The 24,050-nt window shown below is 49.0% G+C and overlaps 1 protein-coding gene across 5 annotated transcripts in view; it reads right to left on the reverse strand.

Annotated features, from left to right (window-relative positions):
* The window catches only part of CLPB (caseinolytic mitochondrial matrix peptidase chaperone subunit B), a 90,888-nt gene that overhangs the window by 54,987 nt on the left and 11,851 nt on the right, over positions 1-24,050 (reverse strand). For all 5 annotated transcript variants that reach the window (XM_042793088.1, XM_042793087.1, XM_042793086.1 and 2 more), the window contains 2 exons: positions 15,511-15,597; positions 3,278-3,381 (listed from right to left, as the gene is read on the reverse strand). In XM_042793088.1, coding sequence (XP_042649022.1) covers positions 3,278-3,381; positions 15,511-15,597 — 191 coding nt within the window. The remainder of the gene's footprint in view (positions 1-3,277; positions 3,382-15,510; positions 15,598-24,050) is intronic.

Raw genomic sequence — 24,050 nt, forward strand, 5'->3', positions numbered from 1 at the left:
TGGGTCTGCAGCTGCTCTAAGGGTCAGGCTTTAGAAAACCTCCTGGTTTTTAAACACTTTGCTCTGCTCATCAGCAAAAACGAATAGTGGAATAAAGGAGTGGCTCTTGTTAGGTATTGAAGGAAATACTGAGCTGCTGATTAGCTGGGAAGGGAGACTTAGGGGAACAGAGATGGCACCTTCACAGCATCAGCCCTGAGAGAGTTCTGCATGCTGGGGAGAAGCCTGACCTAAAGCCTGGCCAGCTGGACAATCACGGCCACCACAGAGGTCAAGTACTCCATGATCCAGAGTGTGATGTGAGCACCACCGTGGCATCTGATGGCGGGGGCAGAGCCCTCTCTCATTTCAGCATTCACCATCTTCACTGGCTCTGTTATCAACAAGCAGATGCCATCACTCCGGGCGGTGGGTTTTGACAGGCACGGCACTTTATATCTGATTTTTGAGGCAAGGGAGGCTGTCACACCCGTTCTAGAATGAAGGGAGACTGAGGCATTCACACAGCTGAGGTTGGGGGGGCAATAGGGCCAGGCCTGGCCACAGCCTTCCCCCAACTGTGGGTGATGAGGATGCCCCACAAGCACACAGCCCCATCGCAGAGCCCAAGCGATGGCAGGGCTGGTACATGCCTTCTCCTGGGGAATGACCCCCACCCCGCTGGCGGGCCAAATTCTGCTCCTGGAGGTGCGCTCAGCACCGAGGCAAACGGGTATTTAACCAAAACTCTGTAAACCCACATTCAGGGACTTTGCCACCGAGGACTTGAAGAGGATCTGAGCACCTAATACCTTGTCACAGCAAAGCAAGCAGACCCGGAAGGCGGATCCGCTGCAGGGCAGTCTCCACGTTCCCTCCTAAGAGCTACCGACACGTTTCCAGAAGATTTGAAAAGTTCAGAAGAGAAAAACACCGTAATGAATACTTGATGCCATCCTAGCCCAGCATCTCCGCTAATGAACCGCAGTACCTCCAGGAAGATCAATTAATGCCCTGGCTCCTTTCCTTTCCTGGGTCTTTTCTCCAAGCATCCAGGGTGAGTATGTATATTTATTTATTTGTCGTCATTTCCTACCCAGGGAGGAGCAGGATAATGAACTGCGTGCGTCAGGGAAGATGAATCTGAGATACTAGGGAGCAGTGCAGTAAAGAGATTAAAGTGTTATTATTGTTGGGTTTTTTCCCCCATGGTCCGTTGTGACAGCTCGGCCGTCATCTGTAAAAAATGTCTCAGAGAGAGATAATCATCGGAAACTCAATAAAGCGTCAGGGGAAGCCTCGTCTACCATCAATCACTGGGTGCCTGGAAATTTTCAGCCCTCTGTCTCCCTTCCTGCCATCCATATAAATGTCTGTAATATATTTTGTGCAGTGTTTGTGGAGCATACCCTCTCGATTTGGATGTTTTTATGAAAAAATATTTATACACGAAATATGTAAATGTGTAAAAAAAAGTAAAAAACAAAGGCAGTTTCTCTCTCTCCCTCTCTTCTTAAAAATGCAACTGAATTTATTCTTTTTAATAAAACATGTCAACCAAAGAATTAATGCAACTTCTTACTGAGTGGCCTTATCTTTTCTTCACCCCAAAAATATATAACATTATAGAGGGATGAACGCAGACAAAACAATTAACTTTACTGGTTGATATACTTTGTCTTAAATAAAGTCTATGTACATGCATTATGTATTGGCATTCCATTGTTCATTTTTTAATGTTGTTTCATACATTTTGCATTTGCTGCTACAGCGATCTGATAGATGCGTGTTCTCACTTCCATCAAGGAGCAGGTCTATGGCACGGGTGGGTTACAGTGAGGGATGAGAGAGGAGAGCTTTTAAAAATAAAATAACGCCCTGTCAAAACTGTCCCCTCACTGATTCATCTTCTTAACTCAACCTGTGTTTTATGAAAGGTTCAAATATTACACCTTCATTAGACTTTATATAGCTTTCAGCTCTTGGCGGCGAGGCAAAAGGCACAGACAGACCGATGGATAAAGTCACCACCCGATTTTGGCTCTGCAAACCACGCAGGGCAAACAGAGCTCTGGACAACCCATGTTGCTTCCTCCAATTCTCTCCTGACAGCAGCTAGGAAAAGGTTTACCTTCAAAGCAGAAGGTCAGAGGACAGAAATGCAGTCCCTGGGGATGCAGCACTTCCCGGGAAGGCGGGCAGAGCTCTGGCAGGGCGATGGGGACGGCTGGGACACCATCCATGATCTGCCAGCTCAGGGCCCAGCCCGGCGGGTCAGCGAGGCGCCGGGATGGGGAGGAGGCTTCTGGCACGGGGAAGGCAGAAGCTGGGGACATTTTAGTGGGGTCAAGTCCTGACAGCGTTCCTGCCAGCCCGGGAGCTGAGAGCCTGGGGACCAGAAGTGTCCGTGGAACATGCAGCTGGCCTCTCTGCTGGGCACCAAGGATATAGAGATCGCCCCTTAGGTTCCACTGATAATCACAAACCCAAGAAAACGTAACCACTATTTGTTGTCATAAAAAGTGGAAACAGTCTGGGAAATTGAAATTGGTCAGAATAAACAGAGCAAGGTTCAGAGCAACCTCTTCTTGTTGAAGATGGCCCTGCCCATGGCAGGGGGTTGGACTAGACGACCTTGAAACATCCCTTCAACCCAAACCCTTCTGCGATTCTGTGAATCTACGTCTGCATCAACATCCCAGCAACGGGGGTAACGTTAGGGTGAGACTGGAACCTGAGACACTGGCCAAGAAAAGTCATAACAAGATGAAATGACACTGCAGAAAATGTCCTTATTTTCATGTAAGGACTTCAAGGGCTGAAAGCTAGCGCTAATGCCTGCCCCCAAACCAGCAGCAGTAATTGCAACCTGTTACATCATTCACCTTTATTTCGATTGGACAAGTCTTTCTTAACTTTATATCTCCTTACAAGACCCAGATTAAAGCTACCAGTGGAATGCACTGCCGTGAACCCTTCTCCTTCCCCAGCAAGAGGCTGCATGAGGGTCAATGGGATGATGCTTCTATCTACAACTTTGTGTTATGTTCTGGCTACATAAAAGCAGGTTATCTCTAGGATGGTGAAGGATTGCTTCCCATAAACATCTACATAGTGTTTTCTCTCATCTTCAGACATACACTTACCCACGTACCACCAGTTACTTTGCATTTAAATGGAAGCTGAAATTAGCTCTAAAAAAAAAAAAAAATGAGGTCATATTTCCATTTCAAAGCCAGGAAACAAAATTTTGGGACCTGAAAAGCAAATGCAGGTAGCTGCACACAAACGATTTTACCTTCCAAAGAATGGAGGCCTTTTTCCTTGGCAGTCTCATACACGCTGCTGAAATCATCTCCAAGGTTTGGATCTGCTTTAGCCGCGAGCAGGATCTTCACCACACTGTTACAAATCAGAAATAAGGCAGAGGGAGAACGTGAGTAACTGAAGTCCTTCAGAGACTGAGAAGGGAGACAGTGCTCAGAAAGCCCTCCTCAACCATTCCCAGCTAGTGAAGGAAAGTTAAACCAACAACCTTAACTGAACATTTCAACAAACAAACCACACCAGCATAGTCTGAAACCAGTTAGATGTGGGAGGCACTGGAGGCAGGGGTGACACTGGAGGGAAGCACAGCCCTCCCACGACAACCTGCGCAGAACAGGCTCTGAGCATGGCTCATACTCCCAGTCTGCCATGGGAATCCTAGAACTCTGTAGGTCTGGATCAGTGGTGGAAATTGTCCCCAGCCGCAGTCAGTGCACAGCCAGGGCCCTGCAGTTCACAGCATTCACATGAGCGGTGCCTCTACATCATGCAGCCAGTGGAAGCCACCCGTGAACAGGCGCCCACAGCCGCTATGAGAGACAGCTAGTCCTTCTTTGCCTCTTTCTGACTCACAAGACAAAGCACCGACCTCAGCATTTCAAAAAATAAATTTCAACTGCATTAATTATATGGGGTTCTGGAAGAAAAGCATTTGACTGCTGCATGAAGTTCAGGCAAATCACCGTCTCTGAGAACCAGACAATTTGTATGAGATCACCACTGAAGACAGCCTGATGATCTGCATCCAGCCCAGCAGCTGCCACCACTCCTGAAAGAGATTTATCCTCTGGATTTGTCTAGAACTTCCCCATTATTTTATATTGCAGCTGCAGGACCCACTGGAGAGGCAGGTCCTCTTGGGGCTGACCAGCGTGGCGAGACAGGCAGGACAGCCCGGACTACAGCTCTCCTACGTGCCAGGACCGAGGCTTTCAGTCTCCAGACCTGTGAAGTTATCAACGCGCTGCAGCAGGACGGATTAACAGGAGACACACAAGGCAGTGTTGGTGTGGAAGTCCTCCATCTCTGCTTCCGAGCCCAAACAATCATCAGGCAAGAATTAGATTTCTCACCACCTCTGAAAGCAGCTTGAAGCCAGTTAATTCTTAATTTTTTTTCCAGGGTTCAAGCTTTCCATGACAACTAGACACTAACTCGTTAGCTAGCATTCATCACTGGTGACATGGCTCATGGGCTGACAGCGACGGGCACTGCAGCCTGACTGACATGTATCTGCAGGCTGTGTCTTGTCAAGTCACATTTAGAATTAAACTTAAGCTCCTCTCCCATTTACCCCATAAATGCATTAGTGGAATAAAAGGTGGTTATTTTATTCTTTGAATACGGTACAAGAGAGGCCAGCTCCTTACTGGCACTGGTATGCTCTTCACCACGTACAAAGTTACTTCTAGTGAGCAAAGCACCAGGCTGGAAGCCAGGAGATCCCCCCGCCATCTCCTGTGTGAGCAGACAGAGTTCACTTATATCTGCATTTCAACAGCGCCCTTTGCTCTAAAATATTGAGGTTGAGCTGCACTGGATCTTATCCATCAAACAGCAACTACCAGCTAGGACTGTGCACCACTTCAATGTAGTCAGGAGCACGTTACACAGAAGATTTTCTCGAATGGTTTGAGTTGCACACCCATGATCAAATTAGATAGTTGATGGTTTAGGACTGGCACTAAGGACGGGGATCAAATATTATGGACGTCGGCAATGGAGGACGTGAAGCCCTAAGTAGCCTCACATCGTAGATGTGCTCACTCTCTACCCTTCCAATCCCTCCAAGCAGCCTGAATTTTCTTTCAGCTCGTCCACCAGCTTTGGTCTTGGTGCAAGGGTCAGTGTGTGGGATCATCTGCTACCCTCAGCGCAGTTCCAGCAAGATGTAACCTTACTGTGTCACCCTCAGTTCTCCTGGCACAGACAGTGTGCTGCCAGGGAAAAGATGCTGATACCAATCTCCCCCTCCACGTTCAGAAAAGGTGTGTCTACACTGCCCTGCTGCATTGCTCCTGAAGGCCACACCAGTGAGGACACCTTACATGGGACTGCCATCTCTCCAGCCACATGACAAGCCTGTAGGTCCTTCTGGACCACCTCAGGAGCATCAATAAGGCATGGGGCACAACACTCATCCTAAAAGTCCTTTAGCACTGCTAGCAAGGGCTTTTCAGCACAAGCCTAGCTCCAGACTCACTTCCACTTCACAAGTCCAACGTGTTGCCTCGTAGAAAGGGACACTGCATGACCTTTACCACTGACCTCTATGGCTGCAGCAAAATGGAAAGCAAGAGCGAGGCTGGGCTGCAAGTAAAGCCCCGTGAGCCCAAAGGCGTAGCCTTGCCTGTCCAGAACAGCTACAGTCAGAGCCCATCAGCCCAGGCTCTTCCACTTCTGGTCATTAGGTAGGAGACCTGTCAATCCTACTTTTGGTGCCTGGCTGGCAACACTGGGCAGGAGGTGCGTCCAAACCTATGGATCAGGAGAAGTAAAGGTGCCCCAGCCAGGCTTTCCAGCTGGGAATGCTCTAGCACAGGTCACTGAGTCGTGCAAAGTTCTTCTGAAAGATCCAGTGCTGGATTCCTCTGGAGACATCCTGCATCTCCAGCACTTGGTGGTACTGAGGTCAGCCCAGTCATCAAGATCTTGAAGAAGCAGTCCCTACGAAAAGCAGGAGGTACAGGATGGAAGATGGTGGGGTAGGTACCGCCCTGTTGCCCTACGGGATCTGTGTTGATGATCTCCATGCTCCTAGAGATGAACAGAAGCTGTCATTAGTGCAATGTGCCTCAATTCAGCCTGTGATGATCTTACCCCAGCAGCTGCCTTACTGCAATTCTTGCATCAGGGCTTCCAGCATCTACACCAGAAAGCCACACCTTTCTAATCATTCAAGTCCTTAGAAGTTCAGGTTCTGATACAGTCAAACACCTTTCTTGGACCTGTCAAGACTAAAGAGATTCCTCTGCTCCAATTTTAGCTGACAGGCTATGATATATTTTAAGGTCCATGCACCTTCCTCATTTTAAGAGCAATGATCCCAAGTCCCTGTGAAGGACTTCAATGCACAACCTTTCAGCCGAGGGGTGAGCTGTGGGTACCGAATGAGTAACAGGGTGACACACAATGACTTCTCATTTCCTTGGTAACTCCATCCATCTTCCTTCCCCAGTCTTAGTGACTACGTTGAAAGAAATGTTCTTCCCAAGCACTTCACCAGGTGTCACCTCCACGTGCTCCCAGCGACGCTTACGAAGCCCTTTCCTCTTCATTCGGCGTTTCTCTTTGGGTGATGACCTTTCATGAAAAGTTTAGCAGAGGACCACAAATGCTAGATGCAAGGTGGTCTAAGAGGGAAAGTGGGAGGGGATAATGTCAGAACTGCTCTGCTCCATTAACAACCCTCTACACCACCTCCCCTCCAGTGATAAGAAACACTTCCTTGGCTCTTAAGATAGCTGGTAGGCTTAAATTTAATACGCACAGATATCATCTCTTACTGGCAAAATCTGGTGTTCCAAAAGCCTGGTCCCATTTTGGGCTGTGATCCAGCTCTGAACGCAGAAAGGCCTCACTGGTCTAATAGCAACGCATTGCACATTCAGCCTCCCTCTCCAATCATCTTTCAATCTCACCTCCTGCCTTTGCAATGTGCCATCCCCTCCAGGCACTTCTGCACCAGCCAGACGTTCCCAGAATCACAAATATTGATCGTACCTATCCAATTTGCAGGTAATGGGACATCCAAGCAAATTAGCCTCTAGGAAAGGTAACGGTGCCATCAAAATACAGAGTAACTGTCCTCATCAGCATAAAGCATGTGAATGTCATTGGAATAAGCAAGGGACTTGCAAAATCAGGTGACAGTCGCGGTGTGTGGTCTAGTAATGCAGTCCCTGGGTGAAAATCTCAGGTTTCCCAGGAAGAAGAGGTGTAACCACTTCCCAATTCATCAGGCAGTTCTGGGGGTCAATTTAGGAAGATCAGGTGAAGGTGCTAGAGAAGGCAAAAGGCATCTTTCTCTTCTGCATCAGCTCAGATTTTATTTATGAATAAAGGGATGAGTTTTAAATGGAAAATTCTCTGGCCCATATACCTCCTGCTTCCTCCCCCTTGCTGCCAGGCATTGGGGCAGAACAATGCTCCATGCCAGAGGGAGAGGGAACACCGACGGCAGGCTTCCCTCCATAACTCACCTGTGCTCAACACCCTCAACAAGCTGAGTTTTAATTTGCTGATCAAGTTTTCATTAGATTAGAGGCAGAACCTATTCATCAGCATGAATATAAATCTAAATTGACCCTGGTGATGAGTCAGAGGGCAACACTTAACTGAAGTTCGCTGGGCAGTACAATCGATTGGAGAAAGTGCTTTGTGCTTTTAATGGCCGGACCAACATATCGTTAAATAAATAAACACATACATATAATACAGGGGGTGGGGAAATCAATGATGAGATGGCTGGACGTGACTGGGGCTGTGTCAGAAGAGACACTGTGCCTGGACCAATGCGTCGGCAGCTGGGGTTGGTGAACCAAGAAGTCCAGTGATCCCCATGACCGTGAGGTATCAGTACAATGCAAAAGCCTTGTCGGGTTTTGATATGCAACTGCCCTGAGCTCTGGCAGCAGCCACAGGTCCTGCCTGGACACAGCGGAGATCCCTTGTGTGGCTATATCTTAACTCTCTGTAAAACTCAGCAGGGGCAGGAGGGTCAGGGGGAGCTGCTGTTTCCACTCCAGCCTCTGTTCTCTCTGATTTTTCCTCGATGAGGTCTAAATGTGGACGTGTGCCTTCCCAGGAATAAGTTTAAGCCTACCTGCGGCACAGAAAGCAGGGCAGGCGCAGCATCCCCTCACTCCGTGGCGGTTTATTATTGACCCAGCTGAAAATGATCCTCTCCCAAAAAAGGGATAAAAAGGGATTATGGAATCCAAAAAGGAGAAAAAAAAAAAATCTTGAAAGGTGATAATTGTTATACTGCTCACAACGGTTTTCTCTTAAGAGCGTGCCTCCGGTGAATCACACCTCAGAGATGTGGTCAAGGCACAGCACCGCTGCTGCGTGCCCGCAGCCATCTCTGAGGGAGCCTTAAAAGCCTTGCTACCTGCGTGTGGTGGTACGAAAATGTGCACAGAGGTGGTTTCTGTGGCTTGGAGAGGTGCAGGGTCCTGCTAAAGTGACGCTATCTCCTTGTGCCTGACCTGCAGGATGCCGTTCATCCCTGGAAAGAGGGGTGGTCCTGCACAGAGGTCTCGGATGGGGGGGGGACGCTGCCGAGGCAGTGGAGCAGCAGCTTGTGCCCAGGCAGGCAGGCACAATGCAGGAATGGCTGAGAGGACACTGTCCCTCAAAGACACCCAAAAAGGGAGTACCTGAAAGACAATGCCCCAGTTTGTAGGATCAAGCCCTCAAAATGTGCTGTCATCACAGCTGAAAACCATGTTCAACGCCTCAGCTCCTTGACAGGCAACGCTACAGGCCATATGTGCTTCCAAAGGCATCCAGATATTTCTCCAGCTCTGCTGCAGACAGCTTTGAATGAGCTGCCTGAAGTGAAAGGAGTAAAAAAAAATCACACGGAACAGATGTATGTACCTAATATAGGTAACAAGACTGCACCAGTGAATCATGTCATTGCCTATAGACAGTAAATAGCTTCAGATAGGTCACCCTTCACTATAAGTCTTAGAACATACCCATTAGAATATTACTATGCATGATGTACTGTTATTACCAATATAAAACATCTATACAGCACCTTCAATGCACAGAGTCTAGGTAGGCATGGGAGAGGCACAAGTCCCAGCAATCTACACTGAGGCAGAGGGCAAGCTGCTTCCCAAGTCCTCTCCTAAGGAGGGTTGGAGGAGGGCAGGCTGCAGGAGGAGGAGAGGGCAAGGGAAGGGATGGGATCACGCTGGGACAAGCACTGCTGGTTCCATGTCAGAGCCTCCAACCCACAGCTCTTTCCATCTACACAGAAAGACAGAGAAGGAAAAGAAGAGCTGAGGCACAGGGAGGAGTCCCTTGTTGTCAGTCATTCCCAGCAGGAAAGTGCTGAGAGGCAAAGGTGAGGAAAGGCAAAGAGATCCAGACCTGAAGATGGAGGGAGAAGAAGAAAGGGTGTGCAAGAAGTCAAAGCAGCAAAAAGAAAATGGAGGAGAGAAGATGATGTTGGGAACAGCTGAGAGGAATCAGAGGATAAAGCCCCTGATGGAACAAGAACAGGTATGTCTGCAAGGTGCTTATACCATGATCTGGATCGAGCACAGCCTCTGCAAGTTCCCTGCCCACACCGAGCTGTGGGGTGCGGTGACACTGGAGGGCAGGGATGCCATCCACAGGGACCTGGGCAGGCTGGAGAGGTGGGACTGTGTGAACCTCATGGAGTTCAACAAAGCCAAGGGCAAGGTCCTGCCCGTGGGTCGGGGCAATCCCCAGCACAAATCCAGGCTGGGCGAGGAGGGGATGCAGAGCAGCCCCAAGGAGAGGGACTTGTGGGGGTTGGTGGGTAGAAAACTGCCCGTGAGCCAGCACCGTGCGCTCGCAGCCCAGAACCCACCCGTGCCCTGGGCTGCAGCCAGAGCAGGGGGGGCAGCAGGGCCAGGGAGGGGATTCTCCCCCTCGGCTCCGCTCTGGGGAGACCCCCCTGCAGTGCTGGGGCCAGCTCGGGGGCCCCCAACAGCAGAAGGACACGGAGCTGCTCGAGCGGGGCCAGAGGAGGCCACGAAGATGCTGGGGGGGCTGGAGCAGCTCCCCTGGGAGGCCGGGCTGAGAGAGTTGGGGGGGTTCAGCCTGGAGAAGAGAAGGCTCTGGGGAGACCTTCGAGCGGCCTCGCAGGGCTTAAAAGGGGGACAGAAAAGGTGGCGAGGGACTCTGGATCAGGGGGTGGGGGGATAGGATGAGGGGTAAGGGTGTCATACTGACAGGGAAGATTTAAGTGAGATCTAAGGCAGAAATTGTTCCCTGTGCAGGGGGTGAGGCGCTGGCCCAGGGTGCCCAGAGAAGCTGTGGCTGCCCCCTCCCTGGAAGGGTTCAAGGCCAGGTTGGATGGGGCTGGGAGCACCCTGGGCTGGGGGCAGGTGTCCCTGCCCGGGGCAGGGGGTGGCAATGAGTGGGCTTTAAGGTCCCTTCCAACCCAAACCAGTCTGTGGTTCTATGGATGAACAAGCAGGAGTCCTTGAAAAGCACATGGAAGGAGTGATTCACCAGCACAGAGTGTTAAGGTTGTCCCCTCCTGCTCAAAGAGAAGGTGAAGCGATCCATACAGAAGAATTCCCATGGGTAAGGGCAGACAGGGACAAGCTTCCAAGAGAAAGCACCCATTGAAATAACCAAATGCTCTTTAGGTGGAGCTGCACTCTGATCTTGTGCCTCCTCCCACCTTCCCTGCACTCACTGAGGGTATCACCCTAAGGTCCATGCACAGATGCTCACAGCATCTGGGGTGAGAACGAAGGGCTCATATGTGTGTAAAACAAGATGGGTGAAGAAAGGAGCATGTGAAAAATGGGAGGAGGAGGATGGGCAGAAGTACTGTAGCTGTGTGTTAGTAAAGAGGAAAAAGGGAAGCTGGAAAGAAGAGGATTGACTGTTAAACCTGAGAAAACTCCCACAAACTTACTTAAAGCAGCCATGTGGCCATCACTCTCACCCACATCCTCTGTCGTCCCAGCAAACAGAGACCTCGCTGCGACACAGAGACTGGCTGCAGCCGAGTCATTTTCTCTCTATCTTCTCTCTTCCCCTGGAAAATGGGGGTACTGCTGCTGCAGAAGCCATTCCCAAGCCTTGCAAGGGCCTGAGCAGCTCCAAGAAGGTCACTCCTCTGGGTACAGCTCCTCCGCACCACCAGAGCTAGGTATATATATTTGGAAGTCCTAAAATCGCACTCCAACCTCTCCCTCCCTGCTGGGCTGGTGCACAAGGGTTACATGGATGGGAAGGGATAGGAGCAGAACCAGGTGCACAAACTCATCTCACGGGAATTCAAGTTTCCGTGCCTTAGTTCCCCCTTCCGCACCACCAGTTCTCCACCTCGTAAGGGGCTGAGAGGATGACTCAGTATTTCACTGCCATTTTATTTCTGCTGAAACAATGAAAAACAGAGTAGCTATATGCAGAAAAGGTCACTACACTACAAATGCACAGACACTTAGCCTCCTCCAGTCCTAACTGCTTTGGTTTTTAATTTATGATAGCTTTGTTGCTTATTTTAACAAAGGCACAAAACTCAAAATGCTCTCAGTAAGCATTTAATTAAAGCTTAATTACTATAAATATGTTAAATGTGCAAACCTAGCAGGTGCAGCCAAGGGAAAGAAGCCCCTAGCAGTGGTTTTCACACAGACTATAAATTCTCCCTTTTAAAACTGATGTCTTTCCGGGAGAATTAAGAAACCACTTTGAAGTAGGTCTTGAAATCCAGAAGAGCAATATGCTTTCACAAAGACTAAAAATAAAGCAGACGAGGAGTCACTCCAACTGAAAAACGTAAATGAGACGTGAAGTGGAATGTGTGTGTGTGTGTGTGTGTGTGTGTGTGTACGTGCACACCCACTCACCTGTGTTACTCCTCAGGCCTGAACAGAAAAGCACAGTTACAACACAGCACTGCAGACTGCGCAGAGTGACAGTTACACCTCGGTATGCTTAGACTACAACCAGCACCACTGTCTCATCAGCAATGTTAAAGCTATGGGAAATTCCCCCAGCCATGGGAATTACAGCATAAAACCTTCCTTTGATCATGTAAACGTGGTCACAGCTGATCTGTCTTTAGCCCACAACCTGGTTACAACCTGCATTATCAGAGAGCTGAGGAATTTGGGCCTGGACTGCCTCTCACACAAAAAACAAAGAACTATAAATGAATCTATCCACACTTCAGGAAGGTAACTAATAAGCTAATTAAAATAATAAAAGGAACACAATTCCTTCAGTAATTTTTTTATAGCATCTAAATTATCTTAATGAAATGCTTCTGAAACACAAACATCGAAATTAGATGCCCGACTGAAGTATTTGGCCACTTCCCTTTATGTTTATAACTATCACCACTGCAGTGTTTGGGGGCTTAACGTGCTGGAACCACATGCTGGGGCCCTGGGTGTTTGTAGCACAAGAGAGAGCCCCAGCTGCATGCCAAGACAGACACGGAGTATAAGGGATGCTAGAAAAGAGAAATAACTCCTCCAAGCCGCTGAGCTGAGACAGAGTGGATCCCAGGAGTCCTGATAGCCCGGGACCACTAGATCATAAACTACCCCAGGGTGGAGAGGTGCCAAAGCTCAGCTGCAATCGCGCTGCGCATCTGCATTTCAGGACAGGGAAGATGCAGAGGAAGATGCCAACTAGGACTAGAAACACTCCCTGCTCGCCGAAGAGTGATCCTCTAAAGAACCCCTCTGCCTGGCCCTGCAGCTGCTGGAGGTGCCAGTGCCTCTCCCACTTCACAGGGTTCGATGGGGCTAAACTCACCTGGATTTGGAGCCTTGGGGAGCCCATGAGAAAGGCTCTGCTTCAGCGTGACATGGAGCCCTGAGCCTGCTCCTTCCCAGCTATGCACCCGCCTCCCCTCTGAAACCCATCCGCAGGGATGCACCAGAACACTTCTTAATGCTTTGCTCTGTTTTGGACACAGGACATTTTCAACAGGAAGAGAATGATCAATGTTTTGTCGTAAAAAGGAAAGATAGACCCCAAACTTCCCTGCTGGCGTACAGGATTTCATCTCGTAGCTGATGGCAACTGACAGAACTCATTAATGCAGTGCCTCTGAAATTAAATTAAACATATGGACTGTAGCTGTCTAATTGGAAGTGAGGGCTGTGAAAATTGGGAAACATTACAGAGCTAAAGGACAGGTCACAGAAACCTCCAGCAGCACTGCAGAGACTGAAAACATAGTTCTTCTCTGAAAAATGACTTTGGGAAGACAGCAATTTGGGGCTGAAGGCTTACTTTTTCTTAGTGGTTCTAAGCTGAAAATACTCATTCCAGCTACCAACGTCACAGCCCCCTAAAGCCACAGTGCAGTGAGTAACTTGCGCAGGTAGCAGCAACCTTAAAAAAAGAAGTGGTGACAGAGCAATCAGGTTGAACAAAATTGAATGACCCTGCTTTTGTTGCAGGCTAACAATACATGCACCGAAATTAGATGCTCAGCTGGCTGCACCTTGACCATCTCTGAGCCACTCGTTACCGTTTCTGGGATGTGCCAGCCAGGGAAAGACCCAGCTCACCTTCCCCTGGTTGACTGATGGGCTAAGAACCAAGAGTCGTAACAACTTATAATCCACCAAATCAGCTGCTGTGGCTGGATAAACCAATTTTAGATCATTGCTCTTTACAGAGGGACCACACTTTAAAAAAAAAATAAATCCTGCATCCTAATGCAAAGCAGAGTAAGTCATATTTAGACTAATTCCTACCTCATGTATGCACAAGGATTGCAAGAGATCCAGAAAACCAGCAGGCGCTCTGCAGTGGGAAGGGAAAAGCTAATAAACATTTAAAATTCTGCAGGCAAACCCGTGCCACTGAGCCAAAGCCATCAGCTCCCAGGCTCTGCCCTCTCCACTTCCAGAGCCGACCGCACACACAACGCCCAGCTCGGCCGGGTTCGGGTTAAAAAGGTCACCCCGTGGTCTACGTCTGCGATTTGTCGGGGATTTCAAACACTCTGTGTGTCATGTTCCAGCCCAATACATTTCCCAGCCAGCAGCGAGACCCCACTGAGGACATTAGAAAGCTAAAAACCATACGGAGGGCCAGAAACATGTCTGGCACAACCTCAGTGGTATCAACAGAGTTGTTACACCAGGAGTAAGTCTGGCTTGTGTTTATGTCTGCCTCTGTGAAGCATCTAATTACTCTTCCACTATATCACTGGAGACAAGTCCTACCAAGCTTCAGATATTCAAGGACTTCTCAATTTTCAATTAAAGTCAACATTCATCCAAAATGTGAGAAAAATAAAACACCATTTGCCCGACACAGCTAAAAGCTTTTTTTTTTTTTTTTTTTTTTGCCAGATACCCAAATAAGACTTGCCATCTTTATCGCTCTGCCAGTCCGTTACAAGGGACCAGCCCGGGTGCTGAACGCTTTTTACTGCCTAGATGCTTTTATTAGCATTTCTACTTGATTTTAGAGCTGATTTTAGGTAATTATTGCACTACGAACAGCCTTCCTCCCTGTCTCCTCTTAGCCTTTGCAACTCGGGAAGCCCTGTTCTGGTCCACCAGTCGCTTGGAATGGTCAACAGCCGTCACACTCCATTGCTGACCATTGTCCACTGGCAAAGGTGGGAGGCTCCAAAGCCCGTCCCTCTGCGGTCGGGCAAACAGCGGGGCCCGTTGCTGCTCGGACATCAAAGTTAAACAAACAGCCCCAAGCCCCCGCCTCTGTGCCCGTCTTAAGGAGCTCCCCAAGGAGGTCACGACTTTCAGCTTGTCATAGCACACATCAAAGTTTGCACCACACACGAACTCGGCACATGGATTCGAATCGTGTCGCCCGAGAGCGGATATTCAGCTTTTGTGCACTGCTCTAATCCTGTGTTTTCCCAAGTAATTAGGCTTTTTTGCTTATGAACTTGTGACTAAGTAAAGCATCCCTGAGAGGTTGTAACATCAAAGCTCATTCTCCCGTCTGTCCCACGTTTTCCAAAATTGGATTTCTTTTTCTCTTTTTTTCCTTAAATAAAAAACTAATTGAATTTAGTTGTAGACTGAATATATTTAAGAGTGTCTTTAAAAGGTTACAAGAAGCCACAGCGATCATCATGGGAACTAAGGAGGGAGGGCACAGCATTCAGAAAGGCCTAGCATGAAAGACCCAGCAATGGCCCCACAAGCCAGGAGGGACGCGGCAGCTCTTACGGGAGCTATTTCTGATGGTGGGGTGTTAGACTACCCACCACAGTGACACCCCAAGGTTACGGACTCATCAGAGGCCAAAATCTACTGCCAATTCAGCAGTCACCTCTCTGGGACTGCAGAGCAGCCTACCTCAATCTGTCACACAACGTACTGGGCACAGGACGAGTGAAAAGCTCCCTCGGGTTTAGCTCGCCAACACAGCCCAAACTTTACGGAAACTCTGTGAAGCTCAGTAGGACTTTACAAAAAGGGGTGGCAGCTGTGGAGTGACTTACCCACTACGTGACGGTGAATGCCGAGACAAACGTACCTGGAGTTCCTGCTGATAGCTGCCACCATGAGAGCAGTCCAGCCAAGCCTGTGCCTCGCGTTCACGTCTGCGCCCTCCAGCAACAACCTGGACAGAAGAGAGACAAGTTCAGGAAGAAGCCGCAGAGAAAGTGTCCCGAGCAGACTGGAGCTAACGATGGAAAGCGCAGTATTTTACTTCACGGGAACTTGCTCCAGCGCAGCCCAGGAGAGCCGGCATGAAAAGCGGATTTAATCCAGTTTCTCCTCAGCTACGAAACTGAAATGAGCTGGTAGGTGATAACAAGCACAGCCCTTTGAAATGGCGCAATGCCAACTGTCTTGTTTTCTTTATCTTTTCTTTCTTTCTTTCTATTCAGTCTAATACCCGAAGAACCAACCAGCCGCATGATGGAGAGGGAAGCTGATCAACCCGCAACCTGACGGCAGGTTCAGATCTTCAGGCTGCACTGGAACTTTTAGGGTTTCAGAAGCAGCTCGGCAGATCTCCAATGTCCATATCAACGGGAGACATTTTGCTATTTTTTTGTACGACATGAGAAGAAAGAAGACAAACCCAAAACGTACGAGGCATCAAACCACCCTTGGTGCTTTCTCAACCTTTGCACTGTTTTCCCTAATCCCTCCCTGGCACCTTTTAAACTTTGCTCCTACACAACTTCTGCTGGTTTTTACTTTGATATTCTTCAGACTCCAAAGCACCAGAAGGCTTCTCTACCCTTTTTGCACCCCCTGATCCTGCAGTAACAGCACTGTTACTCTCAGCACTAGATTCCAAGCAATACCTTAGAGCAGTGATATTTCATAGAGACAAACCTACCCAACCCTTCTCTCTTTCATTGCCAAACATGAGATCTAAATAACCTCCTGTAGCCAAACCCAGTGAATGTGAGGAGTCCAGCCCCCCCCGAGCTGCCTGTGCTCCCCACAGCAAATGGTGAGGGACACATCCTTGAAGAAGCTAAATTCACCTCATCCTAAACCAAGTGCCAAATGGTATGGTATGAAATGACAGCCTGGAAGTGCCATTCTCTCTGCAGACCACAGACTTCAGACACAAATTTTAGAATGTTCCAGTGAAATGAGAAGAGACAAAGTCTGAACCCTACATGTTCAAGTCTACGACTACAATCCCATTTACCCCCCAAGAACACGGTGCTGCCCGTATCAAGCCAGGACAGCTGTAGGTCAGATTTTAGAAAGCAGGGAGGACTATGTGGGATTCAGCAGTTCTCCCCCGTTGGCTCATCCTTCTTCCTTTCCCCGAACAGAGGCTTTTCCTTCTTCCTTTCTGGGTGAGGCTGTTCCTGCACAGCACATCTTCCATGCAGGTGTAACAGGGAAGAGCTCCCATTAAACTCCGTGCTGTGAGAGACACAAGTGAAAACACAAGCCACGTTTCACACATGCAAAAACCACACTTGAAGTGTTTTAAATCCCCCCAGATCCACGGATAAGGAGGTTGATGGCAGCTGTGGCTGCTTGCATGCATTGAAAAAGTCAGATCACTTCTTCAAGGACTTGAGAAGTGTGTCTCCGAACTTGGCCACCCTATTCAAATGAATTGCCCTCAGCCTGCTGTGGTGGTAACTCTGTCAGATGGTTAATAAAGGGTGCTGAGATGCAATTAGTGAAAAGAAGCTAAATGCACCATATTCCTCCTCCTACAGTTGGAACAAAGGAAAGCATGAACGCTAGCCTGGAAAACCCCCACAGCAGTATACAAGGTCTCTGCAAACCTTCTTCCACCTGGTCAAAAATCTGCACAGTGGTTTCACTAAAAACTTATCCCAAGGAACAAATATATAATCCTAGAGTTATTTCCAACCAGCAGTACCAATACCTCAGCTTTGGCTCATGTCTTGAACACAGCTGAACACAGTTCTCCCTGCTGCCCTGAGAAACCAGCCAGTTAACTGTCATCCAAATCAGATGTCCCAAATGACCCCTATCCCTCTCCAGCTGAACTTTTTGCCCAGTTAAACTGAGACTGTGGGGGCATGAGACACAACAGGCAGATGACTTCAGCCAAGCTCTACAGAGAAGCACATTGGATAACTCTTTGGACTCAGGTGGAGGTATGATATGTAGGTAGTGGGTACAGGTGGGTAATTTGACCATCCTTTTTTGACAGAAGAGGTAGCCAGTGCTGGTGCCCTGGTACTGGATGCTCTGAACTGCTCATCAGGTACTTGGACTGAGATCCAACAGCTAAAAAAATAGAATAGTAACTGGTCCCCTTTATTCGTAGCTCCCAATTGTGGTTCAGGAGGCCACGACCTCTGTCAGTGATCCACAGCACCAACAGAAGATTTATGTTCTCTTTCCTGGGTTTACAATCAAAAGTTTAACAATAATGAACTATTCGTCAAGTAAACAGTAAGTCCATGATCCAAAAAAGTTTGATACTTGATGCTACACAGTAGCAGAGGAACAAATTTTCATGCAGAATCCTTACCAGGTCCATGCTATGTATGTTTGCACATCATTAACTCTGGGCAGGTTGCAGCTCCTGCATTATCAAAAGGTCCTGCAAACTCCAGCCCGAGGTGCTGCACGGGACCAGCCTTGGCTCCCCCCAGGATATGTCCTCGTGCTTTCTCCTTCTTCCAGCACCTAACCACTGAAAGCAAACGGTGCTGCCAGCTCTGCCGCCTGAAGGGCACTCCCAGACAGCAGAGAGCTTAAAGGAGAAACAGCCGTGTGCAGCCACGAAGCTCTCCTGTCCCTGTGAGTGCCTCGACGCACAGACGATGGCAGCCTGTGCGCGGGGCAGATCGCTATCTCTGGAGATCAGCTACGCATACGGAGGGTGTTTGCACTCACAACAGAGAGATAAGCAAGTCTGACTCGGATCCAGGGCCGCTGCTGGTCACAGCCATCACCTGCTCTTGCTTGGAGGGATGCTGCCTGCAGGAGAAATCCACACCATTGCTCCATCTGTGCCACCGCGTGTGCCGCGTCCTCCGCCCAGGCACAGAAAGCTGCTCCTTCAGACGAAAAACTGCTCGCTCGCTGCCGCTGCGGGGGCCAGCTGCAGCCCCAGCTCCCCCAGAAACCACAAGGGGCTGTAGCCAAGCCCAGCAAGAAACGGGGGAAACCTATACTGAGATCTTACTGTCTCCCCTCCAACCCACCCCAGGTGCTTTGAAAAATCCTTTCGTAGCCATCGCGACGCCCAGCCACCTTCCGATCTTCTCACGGAAGGATTTGTACAAGTTATTTCTGAATTTCATTTTATTTACTAGGCCATTTGAAAGTACTCTGAATGCAGTAACTTCCACCTCACCCCCTTTCTACCGTGTGTCAATCTGACAGTCTAATAGCCACATAAAATCCAGGAAATAAAGGCAAATATTACTGCAATGGAAAGGAAGCCTGACAGGGAACCCAGGAGAGGCAGGGGGAAGTCAGACACAAAGCCTCCCGAGGTATGAAGGCATCAGCTAAGCAAGGATGGAGGCAGCCACATCCCTTCGGGCTGGTAACTTTCACCTGACAGCTAAAACCTCACAGCCCAACACTGACCACTTATTAACGGGGATAAATTAATGTAATCCACAAAGTATTAGCCCTATTTGCACTTGACCATGGCATTAATGTGATTTAACACTAAATGTGCAAAAGTCCTGGTCGCCTTCCACCAGCCAGTGGGTCGCTCTGCTGCAAAAGCTTGGTCTTACCTCTGCATGTCATGGATTTTAACATTTGTTTTCCCATGAATGGGAACTGCAGCCAAACACTTTAGCATCTCCTCGCGAGACAGAGGACAGGCCGGCAACCTTCACTTAAAGCACTTTGGAGCCACTAAAAATGAGATTTCCACTCACTGGAAGGCTTTTATTCTCTGCAGACATACTGGTAAGGCATATTGAACAATGAATTATTTTCATTCTCAGATAAAAAAATAATGAAATAAGATCCCAGTCCAGCAGTCAAACCTGTTAAAACATAGTGCATCCAACAGGAAGGATGCTGGAGCCTCTGCTGCGGGATTCAATTACAGGCTTGGAGCTAAGATATTAGAATTAATCTAGTAGTTTTCCATTCAGGAATCTAGATAATCGTAAGCATCTGGAATGCCACATGTCCGAGCCCAGTAGAGAATTACCAGCGTCACATCATCTAGCATAATATGCATTGACATTTCATTTAGGAGCTGTATGATTTTTTTTTTTTTTAAATCATTGCAAGATGCTCAGCAACTTAACAGATTTTCTAGACAACTGAACTTTATGTTCAGGGTCTTCAAGCCTATCATTAATTTTTTCCCCGCCTGATTTAATGATATGACAATCGATAAAGCGACAATCACTGCTCAGATCCTAGACAGCCAAATGTATTTACCAGCAGGAGTATTTTTTTAATTAAATAAAATCCTCTGATCAATGTTTAAAGATGTTTATCCACATTTTAACCAAATAAGATCCAGGACACTCACTCTTACCTCCTAAGGAGTTTCTCATGCATATATAGCTCTATTAGCACCATTTTCAGTGTTTCTCAAATGACAAACTGGTCCTTGGCTGCAGCAGCCCCACCAAGACGCAGCCCCTTGAAGAACCCTGCTAAAAAGCAAGTGCTTTTCTTGTTTGGTGGTGTGTTTGTATTTGAAGCATTTCTGGTTTGGGTTTTGTTTGGGTTTTTTTTTCAGGTTTTAGGGCAGAAAGCTCATCTGTTTCTCCAGACAGACAGGGTATTCTGCATGAACAGCTTTTCCTGACAGGCTTCTAATGGTTAGAACCTGTGAGCGAGCAGTGACAGCTCCTGGTTCCAGTCTTTGACGGACGTGCCCTCTCCCTGCAGAGCCTCGGCTCCAAGGACAGAAATGGGGACATTTTGCAGGATTGAAGATTTCTCTAGAAAGGAGCAGAGGCTCTGGACCAGCAGAACATCACCACCAGCTCTGGAATCTGCTGGAGGAGCCCGGGCAGAGCGGCACCCGCTGCTTTGTGCTATTTTACCGTGAGACAGCAGCTCCCAAAGCTTCAGCACTTTGATCCACCCAGAAGAGAAAAAGAGCCCAAGCTGGTTGTGGCGACAAGCCTTCTCCCCCCGCTGCCCCCGGACAGATGTGCCTCCTATTCACCCCGCTGCCGGGGTTCTGGGTGACTAACTCGGTGACACCGCGCTCACAGCCGAGCCCAGAGGGCATGTTTGAGTTTGTGCTCAGCGCCGGGAGCATGCCCAGCGCTCCCTCCTGACAGGTGGAGGAAGAGGAAGCTGGAAACTTGAACTTTTGTGACAACAATAGCTTCTGTTTCTCTCAGTCACTTAAACATCTCCCCCACCCCTTCCCCAATATGTCACTGTTTAACTGCAGGGGTGGGGGACACCCTCAGACGTGCTCAGCCTCTTCTAACTTGCCCTCTGCTTTGCAGAAGAGGGAGGGAAGAAAAAACATCCAAACCCAACAATATATCTAAACATGAAAGCACAATCTCCATCAGAGGCCAGGGAAAGGATCTGCCTGGTCAGGAGAACAGGGTAAGATGCTGAAAAAAGCCTTTGATCTTGCTGCTGTCTCCTTCGAGATAGCTCACGTCTGCTTTTCAACCCCTCACGATCACCTCAGGGCCAGTAACACACCGTGGTGGTTCATGAAAAAGCACAAACCCACGAGGCGTTGGGCAGGGTCGGTGCAGATGGTTCAAGCAAGGCTTGGGAAGGGATGAGGAGAGGAGCAGTGGGTTCGCTGCAGCTCCTAAGGCAGGCAGGCTGCTCCCAGGACAGGCGGGTCCCAGAGCGGACGGAGCCCCGAACACACACAGCACAAACTGGGCACGTGGAGAGGCAAGTGGCCAAGGAGAAACTCTGAGAAATACATTTCCAAAATCAAAGGGAAGATCTTATAAATCATAGAACCCCAGACTGGTTTGGGTGGGAAGGGACCTCAAAGCCCACCCAGTGCCATCCCCTGCCCCGGGCAGGGACACCTTCCCCCAGCCCAGGGTGCTCCCAGCCCCGTCCAACCTGGCCTTGAACCCTTCCAGGGAGGGGGCAGCCACAGCTGCTCCGGGCACCCTGGGCCAGCGCCTCACCCCCTGCACAGGGAAGAATTTCTGCCTTAGATCTCACCCAAATCTCCCCTCTCTCAGTTTAAAAACCATCACCCCTCGTCCTACCCCCACCCCCTGATCAAGAGTCCCTCCCCACCTTCCCTGTCCCCCCTTTAAGCCCTGGGAGGCCGCTCGAAGGTCTCCCCGGAGCCTTCTCTTCTCCAGGCTGAACCCCCCCCAACTCTCTCAGCCTGGCCCCCCAGGGGAGCTGCTCCAGCCCTCCGAGCATCTTTGTGGCCTCCTCTTGCCCCGCTCGAGCAGCTCCATGTCCTTCTGCTGTTGGGTGCCTAAGAAGGGAAATCCAAGTTTCAGAAGGGAAACCGAGCTCCCAGATGTGAGCACGGGGTGGTCTGAGGGCACAGAAGGTGGGTGAAAGCACCGCAGGTGAGAACACACAGAAAGGGGAAAGCTGAAGTGACACAAGGTGAACATGAAGAGACTGATACAGACATGGTGAGATGCTGGTCTTCGTTCTGTGCCTACACAGCCTGCAAGATGCTCCAACACTACGAGTAGATTTTGTTTTTCAAAACAGGCTGAAAGAGGGAGAAAAGGTTGGGACATACACACCTTGCCTCCTGCTACTGCCCAGGGAACAGGGGAGGGCAGTTTAGCAGTGCTGGCTTCGCTACCAGCTAATGTGTGCTATGGTTGGCATCACCAGGTTGGGGAGGAAGAAAAGCCTCACCCACAGGAGCCCTGATTCATTCCTGACTTCTCAAGTCACTGCAATGCAACAGTGAAGTTGTGCGTTGGAAAAATACTACACCAGCCTGTCTCTGGTAGCAGCCAGGAGCAGATAGTTGAGGAAAGAACATGAGTAATCAGTTTGCAGAGGGACGAGAGGATAATACACTAACTTCTGGCAAGCCATAACACACTGGTTTCTGAGCTGGAGGTGACACGTGGTTACCTGCGTGAATTTGAGCTCGAGTTTCCGACTCCCTGGCATCCACCAAGTTTCACAACTTATGTGCTGCTTAAGAAAGGACTCTGCATTTCTTCTAAACCTGCTGCCTGACATCTCCCTGAGTGCTCCTTAGCTGCAAGGGAAGTGGAATAATTGCTCCCATCTGTCACCATCACTCGTGGTTTTACAGGCCACTTCCATGCTGGCCGACTGCCCTTCCCGGTGCTGCCAAACCCAGAGCTGCTGGGCTGTCTCCCTCATGCGGAGGCAATCCTGCCCTCGGCCAGAGCGATAAACACCTCCATTAATTGGAATTAACCCTGTGATGGCTACCAGATGTATTCCCCACATCCAGCCATGCCAGCTGCCGGTGTTTGCTTCCAGAGAGGGGGATTTGGGCACAGCAAAGGGTTTGAAGTTGTTTTGGAAAGAGGCGTGAGATCTTCTGTCTCTTGTGGCCGGCTGGCAGGACGCCGACTGCAAAGAGATTGGTCTTATGACTCAGCATGCAAACACCATCAGTCCTGGGAGGACAAAACACAACAAGAAGCATGAAAAAAGGCCACCACAGAGGAAGTGTTAAAGCAAAAGGCTCCTGGGAAACCAGTGAGAAACCAAGCAGCGACAGCAGAAGTTACCACTTTATTTCCCATTTTTCCTTCTCAGTCCTTGCTGCCGTTTGGGAAACCTGCTCTGCAGTGCTGCCTGGTAAAGGCTGTTCCCTTGTGGTTTCTCAGCTATCCAGTACAGGAAAGCACAGTGCATGCAAGCATTCTCTGGTATTTCATAGCCAACACAAAGAAATCTGGGCTGTTGTATCTGCTCCAAGCCCACGGGGCCATGCGCCAAGTCAAAAACTTCCACTGAAACAAAGTACTGTATAATTTGGTCCACGCATTAGGAGAAGAGATTAAAGGGGACATTTACAGGAAAAACATCTGTTTATCCTAAAAAACCCAGGTGTCCATTAACTCAGATACATACTAACAAATACAGGCCCAGTGAGGGTAAACAGACAGCATAATATAAAGCGTGTAGCAACGGAAATAAATGCAATTATAAATAATCTTCCAATCCTGTCTCCAACCCTCCCGCACTGCCACTGCTGAAGACGTTTCACAGCTGTTTAGGACAGAAGATAAGGTGCATGTCTGGCTGGTGGCCAGAGGCAGTCATGCTTCGGTAACCGTTGACATGACTCCTACATTTACCCTACAAAGCATTCAGGTGTCCCTCTAGCATAAGGCCCTGTGCACGATATTCACAGTACTGCTAATTATTCTGAGACAGGAAGATGCTCTGACAGGTACAAGATGGAATATCTGCTCCTGAGATCTGATGGTTTCCCGGCTGCGGGCATGACTTTTTTCCAGAGAGAAAAGCCACCAGCGGGGCTGAGCTCCAGGAAGCTCTGACGCAAACAGCTCATGTCCAGCTCCGATTTGGGCTCATTTCAGACAAGGGATTCTCAAAAATCCATCCCTGGACTGAGAAAGGTGTTGATGCAAGTTGGTAACCAAAGCCTGATTCACGACAGAGGGATTTTCTGTCCAGTTTGTGATTTCATATGCA

Source organism: Tyto alba, unplaced genomic scaffold (assembly GCF_018691265.1).
Source record: "Tyto alba isolate M040663 unplaced genomic scaffold, T.alba_DEE_v4.0 Super-Scaffold_2, whole genome shotgun sequence".
Taxonomy (NCBI): domain Eukaryota; kingdom Metazoa; phylum Chordata; class Aves; order Strigiformes; family Tytonidae; genus Tyto; species Tyto alba.